At 41.5% G+C, this 15,758-nt stretch overlaps 2 protein-coding genes across 9 annotated transcripts in view; one reads left to right on the top strand and one right to left on the bottom strand.

Moving 5' to 3' along the window:
* Positions 1 to 15,758, bottom strand: part of TRAF3IP2 (TRAF3 interacting protein 2) — a 45,183-nt gene that overhangs the window by 15,534 nt on the left and 13,891 nt on the right. For 2 of the 4 annotated variants that reach the window (XM_070376428.1, XM_005890215.3), the window contains exon 3: positions 3,294 to 3,486. In XM_070376428.1, the coding sequence (XP_070232529.1) occupies positions 3,294 to 3,486 (193 nt within the window). Of the gene's footprint in view, positions 1 to 3,293; positions 3,487 to 8,477; positions 8,595 to 15,758 lie in introns of those variants that run through there. The other 2 variants (XM_070376429.1, XM_005890217.3) reach the window with 2 other exon arrangements.
* Positions 1 to 15,758, top strand: part of LOC106700590 (collagen alpha-1(I) chain-like) — a 97,648-nt gene that overhangs the window by 79,829 nt on the left and 2,061 nt on the right. For 3 of the 5 annotated variants that reach the window (XR_011465334.1, XR_011465346.1, XM_070376433.1), the window contains one exon: positions 15,505 to 15,589. Coding sequence is in view for 2 of the 5 variants with exons in the window: in XM_070376433.1 (XP_070232534.1) it covers positions 15,505 to 15,589 (85 nt within the window). In the remaining 3 variants the exon portion in view is untranslated. Of the gene's footprint in view, positions 1 to 15,504; positions 15,598 to 15,758 lie in introns of those variants that run through there. The other 2 variants (XR_011465338.1, XM_070376436.1) reach the window with 2 other exon arrangements.

The following is a 15,758-nucleotide window of genomic DNA, read 5'->3' as shown; positions in this document are numbered from 1 at the left end:
TTGGTGTTTTGTTTTTTTTTTCCTCAGACTTTTTGTCAATAAGCAGTTCAGCCAGCTGGCATTTGTAAGGGCCTGTGCTTGGGGTCAAAGAGGGAAGCAGGATTTGATTTCTGAATTTAAGGACTGTATAATGGGGAAGATGATTCTTATGTTCAGATCAGACAAGACCACCAACAAAACAAAGTAATATAATGGGTGACATAGAAGGTTTGATGTTTAGGCATTCAGATAAAACGATAGAACTTTAAGCTCATAATAGATAACATTTGGGCTTCCCTGGTGGCTCCGACAATAAAGAATTTGCTTGCAATGCAGGAGGTATGGGTTCACTCCCTGGGTCTGGAAGATCCCCTGGAGAAGGGAATGGCTACCCACTTCAATAATCTTGCCTGGAGAATTCCATCAACAGAAGAGCCTGGTGGGCTATATAGTCCTGGGGTCGCAAAGAGTCACAATTAACACAACAACAACAGATAACATTTATTTATGTATTAAAAGATAGAAAAGACCATGTAGGTTTAAAAGTATCTATGTTGTGGGGTCTCTTTGCTGGCCCAGTGGTTAAGACTCCTTGCTTCCACTCTATGGGGCACAGATTTGATCCCTGGTCCAGGAGCTAAAATTCCTCATGCTGCATGGCACAGCCGAAAAAAAAAAGTATCTATGCTGCTAATATTTCACAAATGAACATCCAATTTTGAAGATCTACTAAAGACATGTCTACCACATTATCATATGGCATCTTTATTATTATTTTGGTCACCAGTATTCCTATGAACAGTCTGCTGAGAAGAAAGATCAGGTGCACTTGTGTGAGATTTGGAAGGTAGGAGGACATGTAAGCCATGCTTCTGCCACTTCTGTGGTTTCTGTTGCTAAGTGCTGTCATGGGGTGCTGAGGAGGCCTCCCAGTGTTCCGGTACAGCTTCAAGGGAAGGGCATGGGCATCGGTATTTTGCCAGTGCAGATCTGGTAGGCACGGAATGTTTCCAATAGCTGCAGTGGCAGTTTCCTGATTCTGGTTGGTGCTGGCAGCGTGGCCTAGATTGGAGAGCCCTGTGGTGGCTTTCTGGCCCTCTGCCTCTCTGACCAGGCCAGAGGAAGCAGCCCCTCTGTTCCCCAGTTCTGTGATATTGCCTGGGGACCATTCCTGGAAGCCCAACCTAAAACCTCCAGCCTCCAATGTCATAAGCACCCAATTCCTTATATTAAATCCCTTCTGTTTACAACAGCTAGAGTTGTTTCTGTTTTCTGTAACTGAATTCTAACTGCTAGGGGGACTAAAACTGTGTTTATAATATTTTATTTCTTCAAAAAAATATGAAGTAAATGTGGCATTGTTAACATTTTAAAAAATCTAGGTAGCGGGAACAGGAATGTTACTTGTTATGTGTTTGCAATTGTTTTATATTATAAATTTAAAAAAGTTTTGAATGTAATATCTATGTGTATAGGCCTAGTTTTAGTGGATTATTGCTTCTGCTTTCATATTTTTACCCAAAAGAGTAATCAAAAAATTCTGAAAGTCCTATGTAACAAGATTTAAAATTATACAAAATCTCAACTATGCTATTAATACATTTCTAATTGTGGTGTTTGAGGAAGTTATTTTTATTTTATATTATTATAGAAAAAATTTCTACACAATATGCCTTCATCTAATGGGGATCCAATTCCATATTCTTTTTGCATTAGTGCCTTTGTACCCAAAGTTAGTTGTTTACAAAAGATGATTGCTCATTTGACAAAGCTTCCCAGGTGGCGCTAGTGGTAAAGAACGCACCTTGGTAACCCACTCCCGTATTCTTGCTTGGAGAATCCCATGGACAGAGGAGCCTGGAGGGCTACAGTCCACAGGGTCAAAAAGAGTCAGACACGACTGAAGTGACTTCATGCATGCATGCTCATTCGAAAAAAAAAATCTTAAGGCCTTGATACTATTAAAAAAACTTTCATATATAAACAATATAATGGAGAGTAATGACAGAGTAATCTTTCTGTATTAAGGTTCTCCTTCCAAAGATCAGTAAGAAGAGAATTAATCTCATTACCTGAACTTACTTTTCATTATCTTAAAATGATAAATCCTTGGAGACCATAGTAGGCTTTAATTGATGTTATAAAAGCAATTGCTCTGAACTATTTTACAATAAATAAATCCAAAATTATTTCAAAATAAAAGTTCATTTAAAAAATTACTATTGCTTCTCCTATTCAACACTACACATAGAGATGCTTAAATTTTGTTTTCTTGGAATTTTAGATTGCTTTCTGCAAGAGTGCTGATCTGACTATAAACTCACTACTTAATTCCATTACTTAAATTCCATTCTATTTTTTTTAAAAAAAAAAAAATAAGGCATCTGTCTGCAAAGAAAATCTGAGGATTATTGGCTTTTGAGTGAAGAGAAAAGGCACCTTATTTGCCATTGTAAATAGAGTAGGCCTTTTTTTCAATACACTTTTTGAGCTGATTACCTATTTCTCCATTTCTGAAAAAAAAACTGCTTCAATAAGAGGTTCATATCTCATTCCGTTCTCAAAATGGAATATAGATTTACTTTGAATGATAGATAAAAGTTGTGCTTGAGCAAGAGCAAATGTTTTATCTACTCTCTTTCCAATTTTGTCATAAATTAGGAAGCTCCATTTACATGAGTTTTCCCTGTATATTTTAGATCTATAAATGAAGAGAAAAAAAACAAAAAAAACCCAAAAAACTTGAGGAGTCAAAAAAGAACAATGAATAGAAATATGATTAAAAGATTAGACAATAAAAGTCAAGAAAAGCCAAAATTATTTTTCTGGAAGAAATATTGGAAAGACCTAATAATGGTGTTAAACATGAGTGAATGCTTTTATTACAAAATAACAGTTGTTTTAAATTTCTATTGAGAACCAATTGAATTTAAAGTTTCAAAGTAAGAAATGGACTTAAACAGGTGTAGAGACTAGGGATATAAAAAAGAATTTTGTAGCCTTGAAAGTCAGTCATAGTGAAAATGAAAACCTATTTTTTGATCCAAAAGGCCAAGAGATCTGGAAGTAAAAGGTGTGACTTAGCATCTTAAGAGCCTTTCCTTCAAGGTCTTCATGTATCTGGTGAAGAGATTCTTATCACACAGCTTCCGTTTCCTCCTGACCTGAAAAGTCTGTGTGGGGTGTTCAACTGTGTGACTTGGTCACCAGCCTGCGTGGCAAAGGAATAGAGTTCTGATGCATATTGATTGCATTGGTGTCATTCTTTTTCATGTTAATATTGTCTGAAATTTGGCCCCATCAGTTGTACTTACTGATACCTGGGGAGACCTGGGGGAGAGTAGTTTCTCTGTGGAGGTCTCTCCTCTTGGTCCCAGGGGCTGGGACAACTCAGGATGACCTTCTGCACAGGGTGCAGGCCCCTCACATGGGCTCCAGGTGGGGCCTGCCCAGGTAGAGCTGGCTGGATCACTTGCTGGTAGGCTGCTCGAGGGTAGTTATGGCCATCTGTAGGTGAAGACAGCAAAGAAAACAGGAAAGACTGACTGTGGCTCCTTTGCATGAAAGGAGAGGTAAGCTCAGTGCAAATTTCTGTGTTTATACCAACTGAGGGTTCCATATATCATTTACCACCTCCGAGATGTTTGCCACATTTCTGTACTATTATTTACTTGATAGTTTTCATTAAACTGAGTCATTGTCTTTATTGTTTTTATAAACAAAAACATCTGTGAAATCATGAGTTTAATGTTTTAAATTGGAAACACAGAGCTCAACATAGGCCCCTATTTAAATTAGATGCTTAAAACAATCCAAACTGAGCTGATTCCAGCCCCACAGCTGATAAGGACCAGGATTTGGAGGGCATCTTTAAGAATGGGGAGGTAGCACCACAGAGAACACTTTGGTCTAGGATGAGCTCTACCACCAGGTTTTGCTATTACAGCCTTCCTGGGTCAGGCCACATACACTCCAAGGGGTCCAGATCACCACGATTCCTACCATAATTCCCCAAGTTTTAAAACCCAAGGCTAGGAGAAATTATCCTCATGATAGCTACAGAATCACTACTTGTTCATTTCCCTCCCTGGACACACACACCCACACCCACCCACCCCCCAACACACACACCAGTCCTTCTTTGCTGCTGTTCAGTTGTTAAGTCGTGTTTGATTCTTTGTGACCCCATGGACTGTAGCATGCCAGGCTCCTCTGTCCTCTACCATCTCCCAGAGTTTGCTCAGATTCATGCCCATTGAGTCGGTGATGTTATCTACCAACTCATCCTCTGCTGCCCCCTTCTCCTTTCTCCTTCAGTCTTTCCCAGAATCAGGGTCTTTTCCAATGAGTCGGCTCTTTGCATCAGGTGGCCAAAGTATTGGAACTTTAGCTTCAGTATCAGTGCTTCCAGTGAATATTCAGGATTGATTTCCTTTAGGATTGACTGGTTTGATCTCCTTGCTGTCTAGTTCAGTTCAGTTCAGTTGCTCAGTCGTGTCCGACTCTTTGTGACCCCATGAATCACAGCACGCCAGGCCTCTCTGCCAATCACCAACTCCCAGAATTTACCCAAACTCATGTCCATTGAGTCAGTGATGCCATCTAACCATCTCATCCTCTGTTGTCCCCTTCTCCTCCTGCCTTCAATCTTTCCCAACATCAGGGTCTTTTCAAATGAGTCAGCTCTTCACATCAGGTGGCCAAAATACTGGAGTTTCAGTTTTAACATCAGTCCTTACAATGAACACCCAGGACCAATTTCCCTTAGGATGGACTGGTTGGATCTCCTTGCAATCCAAGGGACTCTCAAGAGTCTTCTTCAACACCACAGTTCAAAAGCATCAATTCTTCTGCACTCAGCCCTCTTTAGAGTCCAAATTTGACATCCATACATGACCACTGGAAAAACCATAGCCTTGACTAGACAGACGTTTGTTGACAAAGTAATGTCTCTGCTTTTTAATATGCTGTCCAGGTTGGTCATAACTTTCCTTCCAAGGAGTAAGTGTCTTTTAATTCCATGGCTGCAATCACCATCTGCAGTGATTTTGGAGCCCCCCAAAATAAAGTCAGCCACTATTTCCACTGTTTCCCCATCGATTCACCATGAAGTAATGGGGCTGGATGCCATGATCTTACTTTTCTGAAAGTTGAGCTTTAAGCCAACATTTTCACTCTCCTCTTTCACTTTCATCAAGAGGTTCTTTATTTCTTCTTCACTTTCTGCCATAAGGGTGGTGTCATCTGCATATCTGAGGTTTTTGATATTTCTCCTGGCAATCTTGATTCCAGCTTGTGCTTCATCCAGCCCAGCGTTTCTCATGATGTACTCTGCATATAAGGGACCCTCAAGAGTCTCCTCCAGCACCACAGATTGAAAGCATCACTTCTTCGGCACTCAGCCTTCTTAGTGGTCCAACTCTCACACTGGTATGGGACTTCTTGAAAAACCATAGCTTTGACTAGATGGACCTTGGTTGACAAAGTGATGTCTCTGCTTTTTATTTTTTTATTTTTTTTAAATTTCATTTTATTTTTAAACTTTACATAATTGTATTAGTTTTGCCAAATATCAAAATGAATCCGCCACAGGTATACATGTGTTCCCCATCCTGAACCCTCCTCCCTCCTCCCTCCCCATACCCTCCCTCTGGGTCATCCCAGTGCACTAGTCCCAAGCATCCAGTATCATGCATCGAACCTGGACTGGCAACTCGTTTCATACATGGTATTTTACATGTTTCAATGCCATTCTCCCAAATCTTCCCACTCTGCTTTTTAATGTGCTATCTAGGTTTGTCATAGCTTTCCTTCCAAGGAACAGTGTCTTTTAATTTCATGACTATAGTGACCAACTGCAATGATTTTGGAGCCCAAGGGGAAAAAAAAATATGTCACTGCTTCCACTTTTCCCCCTTCTATTTGCCACAAAGTTATGGGAATGAATGCCATGATCCTTGTTTTTTGAATGTTGAGTTTCAAGTCAGCTTTTTCAATCCCTCTTAGGAAGAAGTAAATGAATGAAAACTTGGCTCATATCCCGGGGAAGTAGCCAAGCAGCTGGCAACACCTCACAACTGTCTCAGTCCCCTCTTGCCAAAGGCCATGAGTACTTGGGACCAGGCAGTTAGAAGAGGGCAGGTCTTAGAGCAAAGCCAGTCCTCGCATCAATTTATATGAATTTCTAACCTGGGAGAAAGTTAACCCCAGCCAGGCATAGGAATAACAGTCCCAAAGGATTAAAGGCAACCAGCCTGACCCGGTGAGAGAAGAGAAGTGAGGGCCAGAGGAGGGATGCAAGGAACCCAGGAAGGGTGGGAGAGGAAGGCTCTGAGGGGACTGTCCAGATCCAACGGGGCTCGAGTGTGGGAAGTCTGAGAGGCTGGATGCACATTGGGGTGAGCTCAGCCTGTAGAAGGACTGGAGAGAGGCACGTATAACCCTGCAAAAAGAGCCACGTGGATCACCCCACGAGCACATCCTGGGGATCCAAGTATTGCCACCTCTGCCCAAGTAAGAACTTGGATGATCAAGCAGGCATAGCTAGTTAAGGCAAGAAGGAACCTTGATACTCAAAAGGTCTTTACTGGTCTTTATTCTTCTTCTGATTATAAAAGTAATGCCCAATTTGCCTGTCGTGTAGGTAGGATACTTGCAGGGAAGTAGGGTGAAAGAAAACTTGCAAGCGAGCAAGAAATAACAGAAGAAGCAGGTCGGCAGCACCAGGATGTGGAGGGTGAGACTGTGGTTAAGATTTTTATTCTTGGTTTGCTAAGTAGTCAAGAACTGTCTAGAGGAATATGGCCTCAAGTACAGAAGACTAATAATATGTGTGTTCATTAGTGTGGCCACTACCGGGTCCCCACGGTGTGGGCTCAGGAAACTTGACTGGGTGACCCTGGAAATGTGCCCCAGCCAGTCTTTCAAGCTTGGTCAGATTCCCTGGATTTAGTCTATTGTCTGCTTTGACCCATGACACCAGGTCATGCTTCCTCTGGCAAAACTGACCACATCCCTCTGAACAGAGCTTGTCTTGAGGCCCTGACCATGACCTTTGCCCTGCTCTTGCTTAGGCCTGGTCATGATATCTGGAGCTTAAGGAAGGGGAGGGGGATAAAAGGATATGCCTGTGCCTACCCCCTGGCTGACAAAGACCAGGGCTTGGATAGCATCTCTAAGAATGGGGAGACAGGACCACAGAGACCCCTATGATCTAGAACAAGATAAAACAAGGTTTTGTTTTTATGGCCATCCTGGGTCAGGTCAGATAATTTCCAAGGGGTCCACCTCACCAGCTGGAGTTTCAGGGCTATAGGACTGGTCTCTCTTGGTGCTCTTTTCCCCAGTTGTTCAGTCACTAAGTCTTGTCTGACTCTTTGAAACCCCACGGACTATAGCCCTCTAGGCTTCTCTGTCCACAGACTTCCCAGACAAGAATACTGCAGTGGGTTGCCATTCGTTTCTCCAGGGGATCTTCCTGACCCAGGAATTGAACCCATGTCTCCTGCATTGGCAGGGGGATTCTTTACCACTGAGCCACCAGGAAAGGCCCTTTCCCAGCTAGAACAGACCAAAAAGTGCCATTGCCATCAGGTCATTAGGCAAGAGCTAGCCCAGGGACAGGGGAGCCTGGTTGGCTACCGTCTATGGGGTTGCACAGGGTCGGACACAACTGAAGGACTTAGCAGTAGCAGCAGCAGCAGCAGCAGCCATGTTTTTAGGTGAGTCTTGTATGGATAGACCCTTTACAAAGCTAGCTATAGATACAGCCTTCCAGAGATTTCCTATTGCATTTAAAATCCACCTTGCATGAATGGGGTCCCTGCCCTTCTTGATTTTATCTCCTACTACACAGAGGAGCCTGGTAGGCTGCAGTCCATGGGGTCGCTAGAGTCGGACACGACTGAGTGACTTCACTTTCACTTTTCACTTTCCTGCATTGGAGAAGGAAATGGCAACCCACTCCAGTGTTCTTGCCTGGAGAATCCCAGGGACGGGGGAGCCTGGTGGGCTGCCATCTCTGGGGTCTCACAGAGTCGGACATGACTGAAGCGACTTAGCAGCAGCAGCAGCAGCAGCACACTCTCAAAAGTTCAGCAAGCCCTAGCTACCCTGGCTGTCTTTCTTCATCTTGAATGCCAAGCTGGTCCCCACCTCTGGGAGCCTGAGTCTGCCATCCCCTCTGCTCAGAGTGTTTTGCCCTGTATCTTTACAGATCAACTTCTTGACATTCAGGGCTCAGCTCAGATATCATCTGTTCACCAGTTACTTATCCCATCTCATCACTTTACTTTCTTCCTAGCACTTTTCATGTTTGTGTAAGTAAGCATGACTCCTACTTGTCAACTTCTTGCCTGCCTTGCCTACTAGACTCCAAGCTTTGTAAAAGCATGCACTGTGTCTGTTTGCCACCATACCTCAAAGCACAGTGCCAATACCTGAGGGATGCTCAATCTGTGAATGAAGACTGAAAGTTACAAAGTCAACTTGATACATACGCACAAGCAAAGCCATGTGGGAGGGCACAGTCTGCCTGCTAGGTCTTGGGTCTTCTAGGGAGTCTATTTCTCATCTGCTCTCCATCTGGGATATTTTTCAGTGTCTCCTTTGGAGGTAGGAAGAAGAAAGAAAAGGTGAAAGAGGAGCAACTTTGCTAGTGGCCTTGAAAGTTTTTAATGCTTGGAGCCATTCTTGCTTCCCATGTCCATTAATAAATGGCTAATAAGGTTTTATTTGCTTTAAAAGGACTACCAAGCTCTAATCATAGGGTTTGTTTCTTTTCCAGAAAGTGTATATTAGTGCTGTTAATCAAAAGCCTTTGAAGCAAGGTCATATGATTTTGAACAGATTATTTCTCGCACAACATGTTTTTGTCTCATAGCAACAAATCATATCATTAAAATCACTAAGGCATGAGGACTAAGTGTTTGATTAGCTGTGACTCTTGTTTCTGAAATGGCCACCTGTGATAAAAGCTTACAATGGTTTATATGAGCAGATGAAAATGATCCACCTCAATTTTAAAATTAGGGTACTGACAAAAGAGTTCTCTATGCTGTCTTTTGATTGTTTAAAACAAAGAAAGAAGATTTCCTTAGTGGAACTTGACTGGTTCCACTGGAATTTGGCTGGTTGTGTGAAGAAGTCGTGAAATAAAATTTACATTTTCAGATAAATGAACGTCTTTTCATTGCTCAAGTTTTGATAGTTTCCTTCTGCTATTTTGATCAAGGCTTGCTAGTCTAGTTGGGTACGGTATATGTAATAATGGCTAATATTTACTGAGTACTTGTTACATGCCAAGTACTGTTCTAAGTTCCTTATTCAGGATTACAGAGTTCAATTTTTTGCTTTCCTGAAGATGAAGTTAAACTGAGTAAAAAATCCAAATTCCATATCACAGTCCTTGCCTCCTTCATTTTCTAGCATATCATTCTCTCACTGCTCACTCTGCTGTATCTCCACTCACTTGCTTTCAGTACATTAACAATACTAAAGTCCTTGCTTCCTGGACCTTCTCGTCTTTTAGATTTCAGCTCAAATGTGTCCTCCTCTGGAGAAGGCAATGGCACCCCATTCCAGTACTTTTGCCTAGAAAATCCCATGGATGGAGGAGCCTGGTAGGCTGCAGTCCATGGGGTCGCTAGAGTCGGACACGACTGAGTGACTTCACTTTCACTTTTCACTTTCCTGCATTGGAGAAGGAAATGGCAACCCACTCCAGTGTTCTTGCCTGGAGAATCCCAGGGACCGGGGAGCCTGGTGGGCTGCCGTCTATGGGGTCGCACAGAGTCAGAAACGACTAAAGCGACTTAGCAGCAGCAGCAGCAGTGTCCTCCTCAAAGAGGCCTCCTCTCACCATGCTGTTAATGCTTCCTCTAACACCTGGCTATTTTCTTTATAACATGTACTCTTTGTTATTTTGTTTGCTGATTTCTACTTATCAGTAGACTTATCTCCAGTAGGCTATGAACTCCACAAAGACAGGGTGTTGTATTCACTACTGTACACCCAGTGCCTAGCATAGAACTGGGCAAATATTTGGATAAATTGATGAACAAATGAGCAGGTCTGTTTCTAAATCCAAGTGACCTCCTTTCTTTCCTCTGCCCTCCCATAAGACAAGCAAAGAGATAGCCTTTCAAAGGCTTGAGATCACAAAGCCTCTACTCATAATTAGGGAATCACTTCTTTTTCTAGGAAGTAGGGAACAGATTTCTTTTTATTCATTCAACAAATATTACTGAATTTCTATGGCTAAGCATGCAATGACTAGAGATAAACAGGCTATAGTTCTCCTGAGCTGCTCAAAATAAATCAGGAGAGAAAGAGAAAATCTGTTTGTCTGTGGATGTCTGTTTTGAAATATAAACCCACACTCGTTAGTGTACAAGTAGGAGACATGCAAGCCAGCAGCCACCTACACAATAGACTTAAGAACCACTCCCCAAGATATCTCCCCCAGAGACTTGTGCTCCGTGCCTAGAATTCCATCAAGAAGATGGAGTCTAGAAGGTGGTGGGGGATGTGATGGACAAGTGATTTGTTAGCAGAGTAACTCCTACATTCTGACGCAGTGTTCATCACAGAACAAAAATACAAATCTTGCACAATCATGCATGGGTGCCCAGAACTGTATGTTGCTCGTCAATCTTATGATCCTCTTGGCTTGGGTTACACACGGTCTTCGTGTTACTGGGCTTTGACCACTTGGAATTTGTAAACCAAATCCTAAATGAGGTTTTCCACTTATCAGTCAAAACATTCAACATTTTTCTTCCTTATTAAGAATGATATTAAAAGAATTTATGAGGGAGAAAGTAAAATGTGATTTTCAAGTTGTCAAAAAAAACATGATGATATAACACAATTAGTTTAGCCAGGAAGACAAGATGGCCAACATAAACTGTTACAGGAACTCCCCCAGCTGTAAACAGCTGTAGTTCCTGAAAGGGACTGCCTTTCTTTATCATCTCTTCCATCTGCTTTGTTTTTTCCTTACTTTTAACTGTGCATGCATTCTAGCACACAAATAATCATGTTTGGGGGTCTATATGAACAATAGTGGGCATGTGTCCACAGGTTTATTTTATTCAGTCTCTTTGGTATAGAAAGCAAGAATTTTACAGTAAGATAAGAGCACTTTAGACTTAATATATTCTTTTTTTTTTTCCAATTTATTTGTGTCGAGGGTTTTATTTGATTGCAGAGCCATGACCTCCATTCTGGTGACCTTCAGAGGAAGGATTTTGAGGCAGTAAGAGGCTGACTTCTCTGGGGGATGATGGTGAAGGAAAGAAATAGATTTTTCCACCTTTTGTTTTCACCTACTTTGATAACTTTTTTTTACATGAAAGGAGTGACTAGTAACCATTTGTGCTTTAACTTGCAGGGGCAAAGCTGTGCCATTTGCATGATGAGCATTTATTTATATTTTCTCTAACAGATGAGGAAGTAATGATCTTCTAAAGCCAAGTAGAATCATGTAGCCATGGTTTCCAACTGCAAGAGCATTGCTTAGGTGAACAGCTCTTTTGAAGTGGTTCTGTTGGCAATTAAGTGCAGTGATAGCCCTGACACAAAACTAAGCATTTGTACACCTGCTTTGAATGCTTAAAATCTGTGCCAGCAAGAGGGATCTAGAAGCAGAGGGGCACTCTACAGGGCTGGGCTGCAGGCTCTATTTAAATAATAGCAATAATAACTAAAAGCTGCTAGTTTTTGATAGCTTACTACAAGCCAGCCACTTTCCTAGTGTCTTTAATACATTATCTCATTTAATCCTCATAGCAACCTTCTTGGGAGCCATTGCTATCAGAGGCTTCAGAAATATTCTGGGTTTGCAGTGCCCTGAGGACAAAATATAAGCACTGGTTTTCCCAGGCAAAACCAGCCCAACCCTGACCCTCTTCCCTGTAATTAGAGGCCCCTGGAGGCCAGGGCCAAGGCACATGTGGGGTGATTTAGGGTGAGCCCACATGTTCTCATTTCCTTTTTCTTTTTAACTTTTACTCATTTTTTACATTATAAAAGTTATGCCTGTTTGCTATAACAAATTTAACAAAAGTATAGAGAGTTAGAAGAAAAATCTCCCTGTCTCTCCTAATTCCTTATTCCCCTCCCCTTCACGATCACTGTTAATGGTTGTGGCCATCTTCCAGTCTTTCTCAAGCCATTTTTAAACATATATAGTTAAAAAAATAGCACTTATGGGATCCACATAGCATGCTTCTTTAATCTTTTTTATGTCAGAGTGTAGTAACAGGGACTTAATAGTCTATTGTATAAATAAATCACAACTTATTTACAGTAATTTATATCCTTTATAACATAATTTGATAATTATTTATAATAATTTCCCCCTTATTGATAGGCATTTTAGATTTTTTATTCTTACTCTAATGCAACAGTGCTTTAATAAACGTCCTCATTCATGTATTTTTACATGCTAATTGAATGTGTCTATAGAATAGATTCTTATAAGTGAGACGCTGGACCAAATAGGACACGTTTAAAATTTTGATAGTGAAATTGCCTCCTGGAAAACTGTACCAATTTATACTCCTATCAAGAGTAAATGGGGGCTTCCCTGGTGGCTCAGTAAAGAATCTGCCTGCTAATGCAGGAGACACAGGTTCAATCCCAGATCTGGGAAGATCCCACATGCCGCAGAGCAACGAAGCCTGTGTGCCATGACTATTGAGCCTGTACTCTAGAGTCTGGGAGCTGCAACTACTGAAGCCTGAGTGCCCTAGAACCTGTGCTCCACAAGAGAAGCCACTGCAATGAGAAGCCCGAACACGGCAACTAGAGACTAGTCTCTGCTTCCTGCAACTAGAGAAAAGCCCTAGCATAGCAACGAAGACCCAGCACAGCCAAAAATAAATAGATAAAATCACAAAATATATTAAAAAAAAAAACCAAGAGTAGATGGGAATGTTCATTTTCCCATAATCCCACTAACACTAGATATTGTCCCAGACTTTTTATTTTTGTGTATCTGATTAGGAAAAATATATATTTAAAAATTTTGCATTTCTTAAATTCAGTGTGAAGCTTGGATTCATACACTTATTGGCTGTTTATACACCTTCCGTAAATTTGTCCCTTCTCCTGTCCCAGTTTTCTCCTCTCTGCCTTTCATTGCTTGTCTTCACTCCCAGGATCCTAAGGCCCCCCTTTCCTCCCCAAGTCAATAGAAGGAAATAATACAGAGAACAAGGGGAGGCAATCTGAATAAAGAAAGCAGGTGTTAGAGTCTAAGAGTGTTCCCAGCGGGCGCGTTTGCATTTTAACAGAGCCTGCCCTGGGAGGGCAATGCTTACCTCCAAGGACTAGATTGCTAATGATGACATTTCAGGGTTCAACAGGAAAAATATCTTCAAGTGGGAAGATCTTCCTGGGACCCTCAAATGATAATAGTTCACGCTTTCTCTGTCTATCACAGTGAAGCTTTCTCTTGTTAGTGGTTTAAGGCAACTGCTTGAGACTTGGTATCACAAAGCCCTTGACGAAGCATTCACACTTCCACACATTAAGGAATTAACCAGAAATGCAGATAAAAGCATGGGTACATGATGTATCGTATAATTGCTTATTGGCTCAGAAATGGGAAACTAAAATAGCCAACAACAGAAAATAGCTTAAAAACAACTTGATAGATCCATCTGATGAAATACTATGCAACATTTTGAAACAATGCTAGAAAATTATCCTGAAGTTATTTTAATACCATAGTAAATACATACATGCAAAAACACCCAGTAAATATGTCAAACCCCAATAAGGAATTATATTTGAGTGACAGAAACATGAATTAGGCTTTTGGGCATATTTGAGTTTTGAAAGTGAACAAATATTACTATTATGATCAGAAAAACTACCTTTAAATGCAGAGAGTAGAATCTTAAAAAAAAAAAAAAAGTATTGTGGGATTCCTTTTTAACCTAAGAATCATTGAGAAAAAAAATGCAAATCCTGACCCTGCCAAGGTTCAGTGATTTATGTTTAAGGAACTTCGTCAGCACACTCACCCTGTTCCTGAACACTCGGAGCACCAGTGATGTTCTTGCTTCAGTCAGCTGACTGCCCAGCATCCAACACCAACACCAGAGTCCCAGCTGTAGATCTCAGGGGCTCTTTCTCCCAGAGCCCTGCTGCTGCCTCATCTCTTACCCTCACTCTTTACTCATTCATTCTTCCCTGTTTTCTTTCAGGCATCATCTAAGTTAAATTCTTTTACCTCACATTTTCTTTTTTTAAACTATGAAAAGGAAGCTTTATATTAAATGTACATGTACAAATAAATAAATTGTGATTGATTATAGGATTCGTGATTATTTCCATAATTTATTTTAAAGCTAGGCATCAGATTTGGTCAGACTCTTCAAACTGTTTTTGATATGGTATTTATTTGCTAAGAAAAATATTGCATCTCCCAGCCTCTCAGCCAGTGTTTCATCTGTAAAGCCCTATTGCTATTTTCCAGCAGCCTCATGGAGACTTGACATCAAGAACTGTAATGGACCTTTTACCTCAGTCTAAGAGTTTATCACTTTCAGAGATGCTTACTGTACTGATGCATTTTATTCATTCATTGGACATAATTTGTTGAGAGTCTTGTATATATTGGTCACTGTGTTAAATGCTGGGGAATTACGGATTGAAAATACGTAAGTTGCTGATGTGCAAAAGCTTACAGTCTGACAAGAGAAGTAAAAAAGGCCCAAAATAGATGCCATACTGGCATTAGGTGTGCCAACAGGCAGAGCATAAGGAGACAGAGAGCCTGAAGAAGGGAGTGATCTGGGGAAGCTGTCAGAGGGACACCTGAGCTAAGTCTTAAAAGATATATATAGTGATGGCTGCTGCTGTTAAGTCGCTTCAGTCGTGTCCGACTCTGTGCGACCCCATAGATGACAGCCCACTAGGCTCCTCTGTCCCTGGGATTCTCTAGGCAAGAACACTGGAGTGGGTTGCCATTTCCTTCTCCAGTGCATGAAAGTGAAAAGTGAAAGTGAAGTCGCTCAGTCATGTCCGACTCTTAGCGACCCCATGGACTGCAGCCTACCAGGCTCCTCCATCCATGGGATTTTCCAGGCAAGAGTACTGGAGTGGGTTGCCATTGCCTTCTCCGAGTGATGGCTGCATACACTAAATATACTACCCTTCAATGAATGAGGAAGGGCAAACTTTACAGTATACACATTAGAACTTGAGAAAACAGTTAAAAGATATAGAACTGGTTCAAATGTATACAAGAAGGGGAAAAATCCTAGGTAGAGAGAAGAACGTGGACAATGCAGGGGTCTATGAAGTAGCTCTACATGTTAGGGGGCTGCCAGTCCTTGAGTGTGGCTAGATCGTAGGGTAGGTGTGGATGGTTCAACCTCCAAAGGGCTTTAAGCAACAGAAATACAGGAATGATGGGACCTTCATGTAATGCCATGAGTTTGAAGTCTCAATGACATTCTGGGCACCTTCTGATTTTTTTGACTGAAGGCCTCTTTCTCTGAAAAATCTAAGGTGGAGAACAAGCATGTAAAGAATGCCCAAGAATTTGGACAACAAAATTTTCTAGAAGTCATTTGGGATGGCTCCCTGCCTCTAGGTAAGTTTCACTTCAGCTACCCTAGAGAGCAGTCTGTTTTCTTCTTAACGTTTCCTAGAGAGGCAGGTTCCAAGTGAGACGGGCTCTGGGCCAAGATAAAGCATTCTTCTAAAGCCCCTTGCAAATCCAAACGCACATGGAGGGCCCCATAGGAAGCAGAATGCCCTCC

The sequence above is a fragment of the Bos mutus genome, chromosome 9, assembly GCF_027580195.1.
Source record: "Bos mutus isolate GX-2022 chromosome 9, NWIPB_WYAK_1.1, whole genome shotgun sequence".
Lineage (NCBI taxonomy): Eukaryota > Metazoa > Chordata > Mammalia > Artiodactyla > Bovidae > Bos > Bos mutus.
The sequence above is the reverse complement of the archived record's forward strand: the minus strand, read 5'-3'. Positions and strand labels throughout refer to the sequence as shown.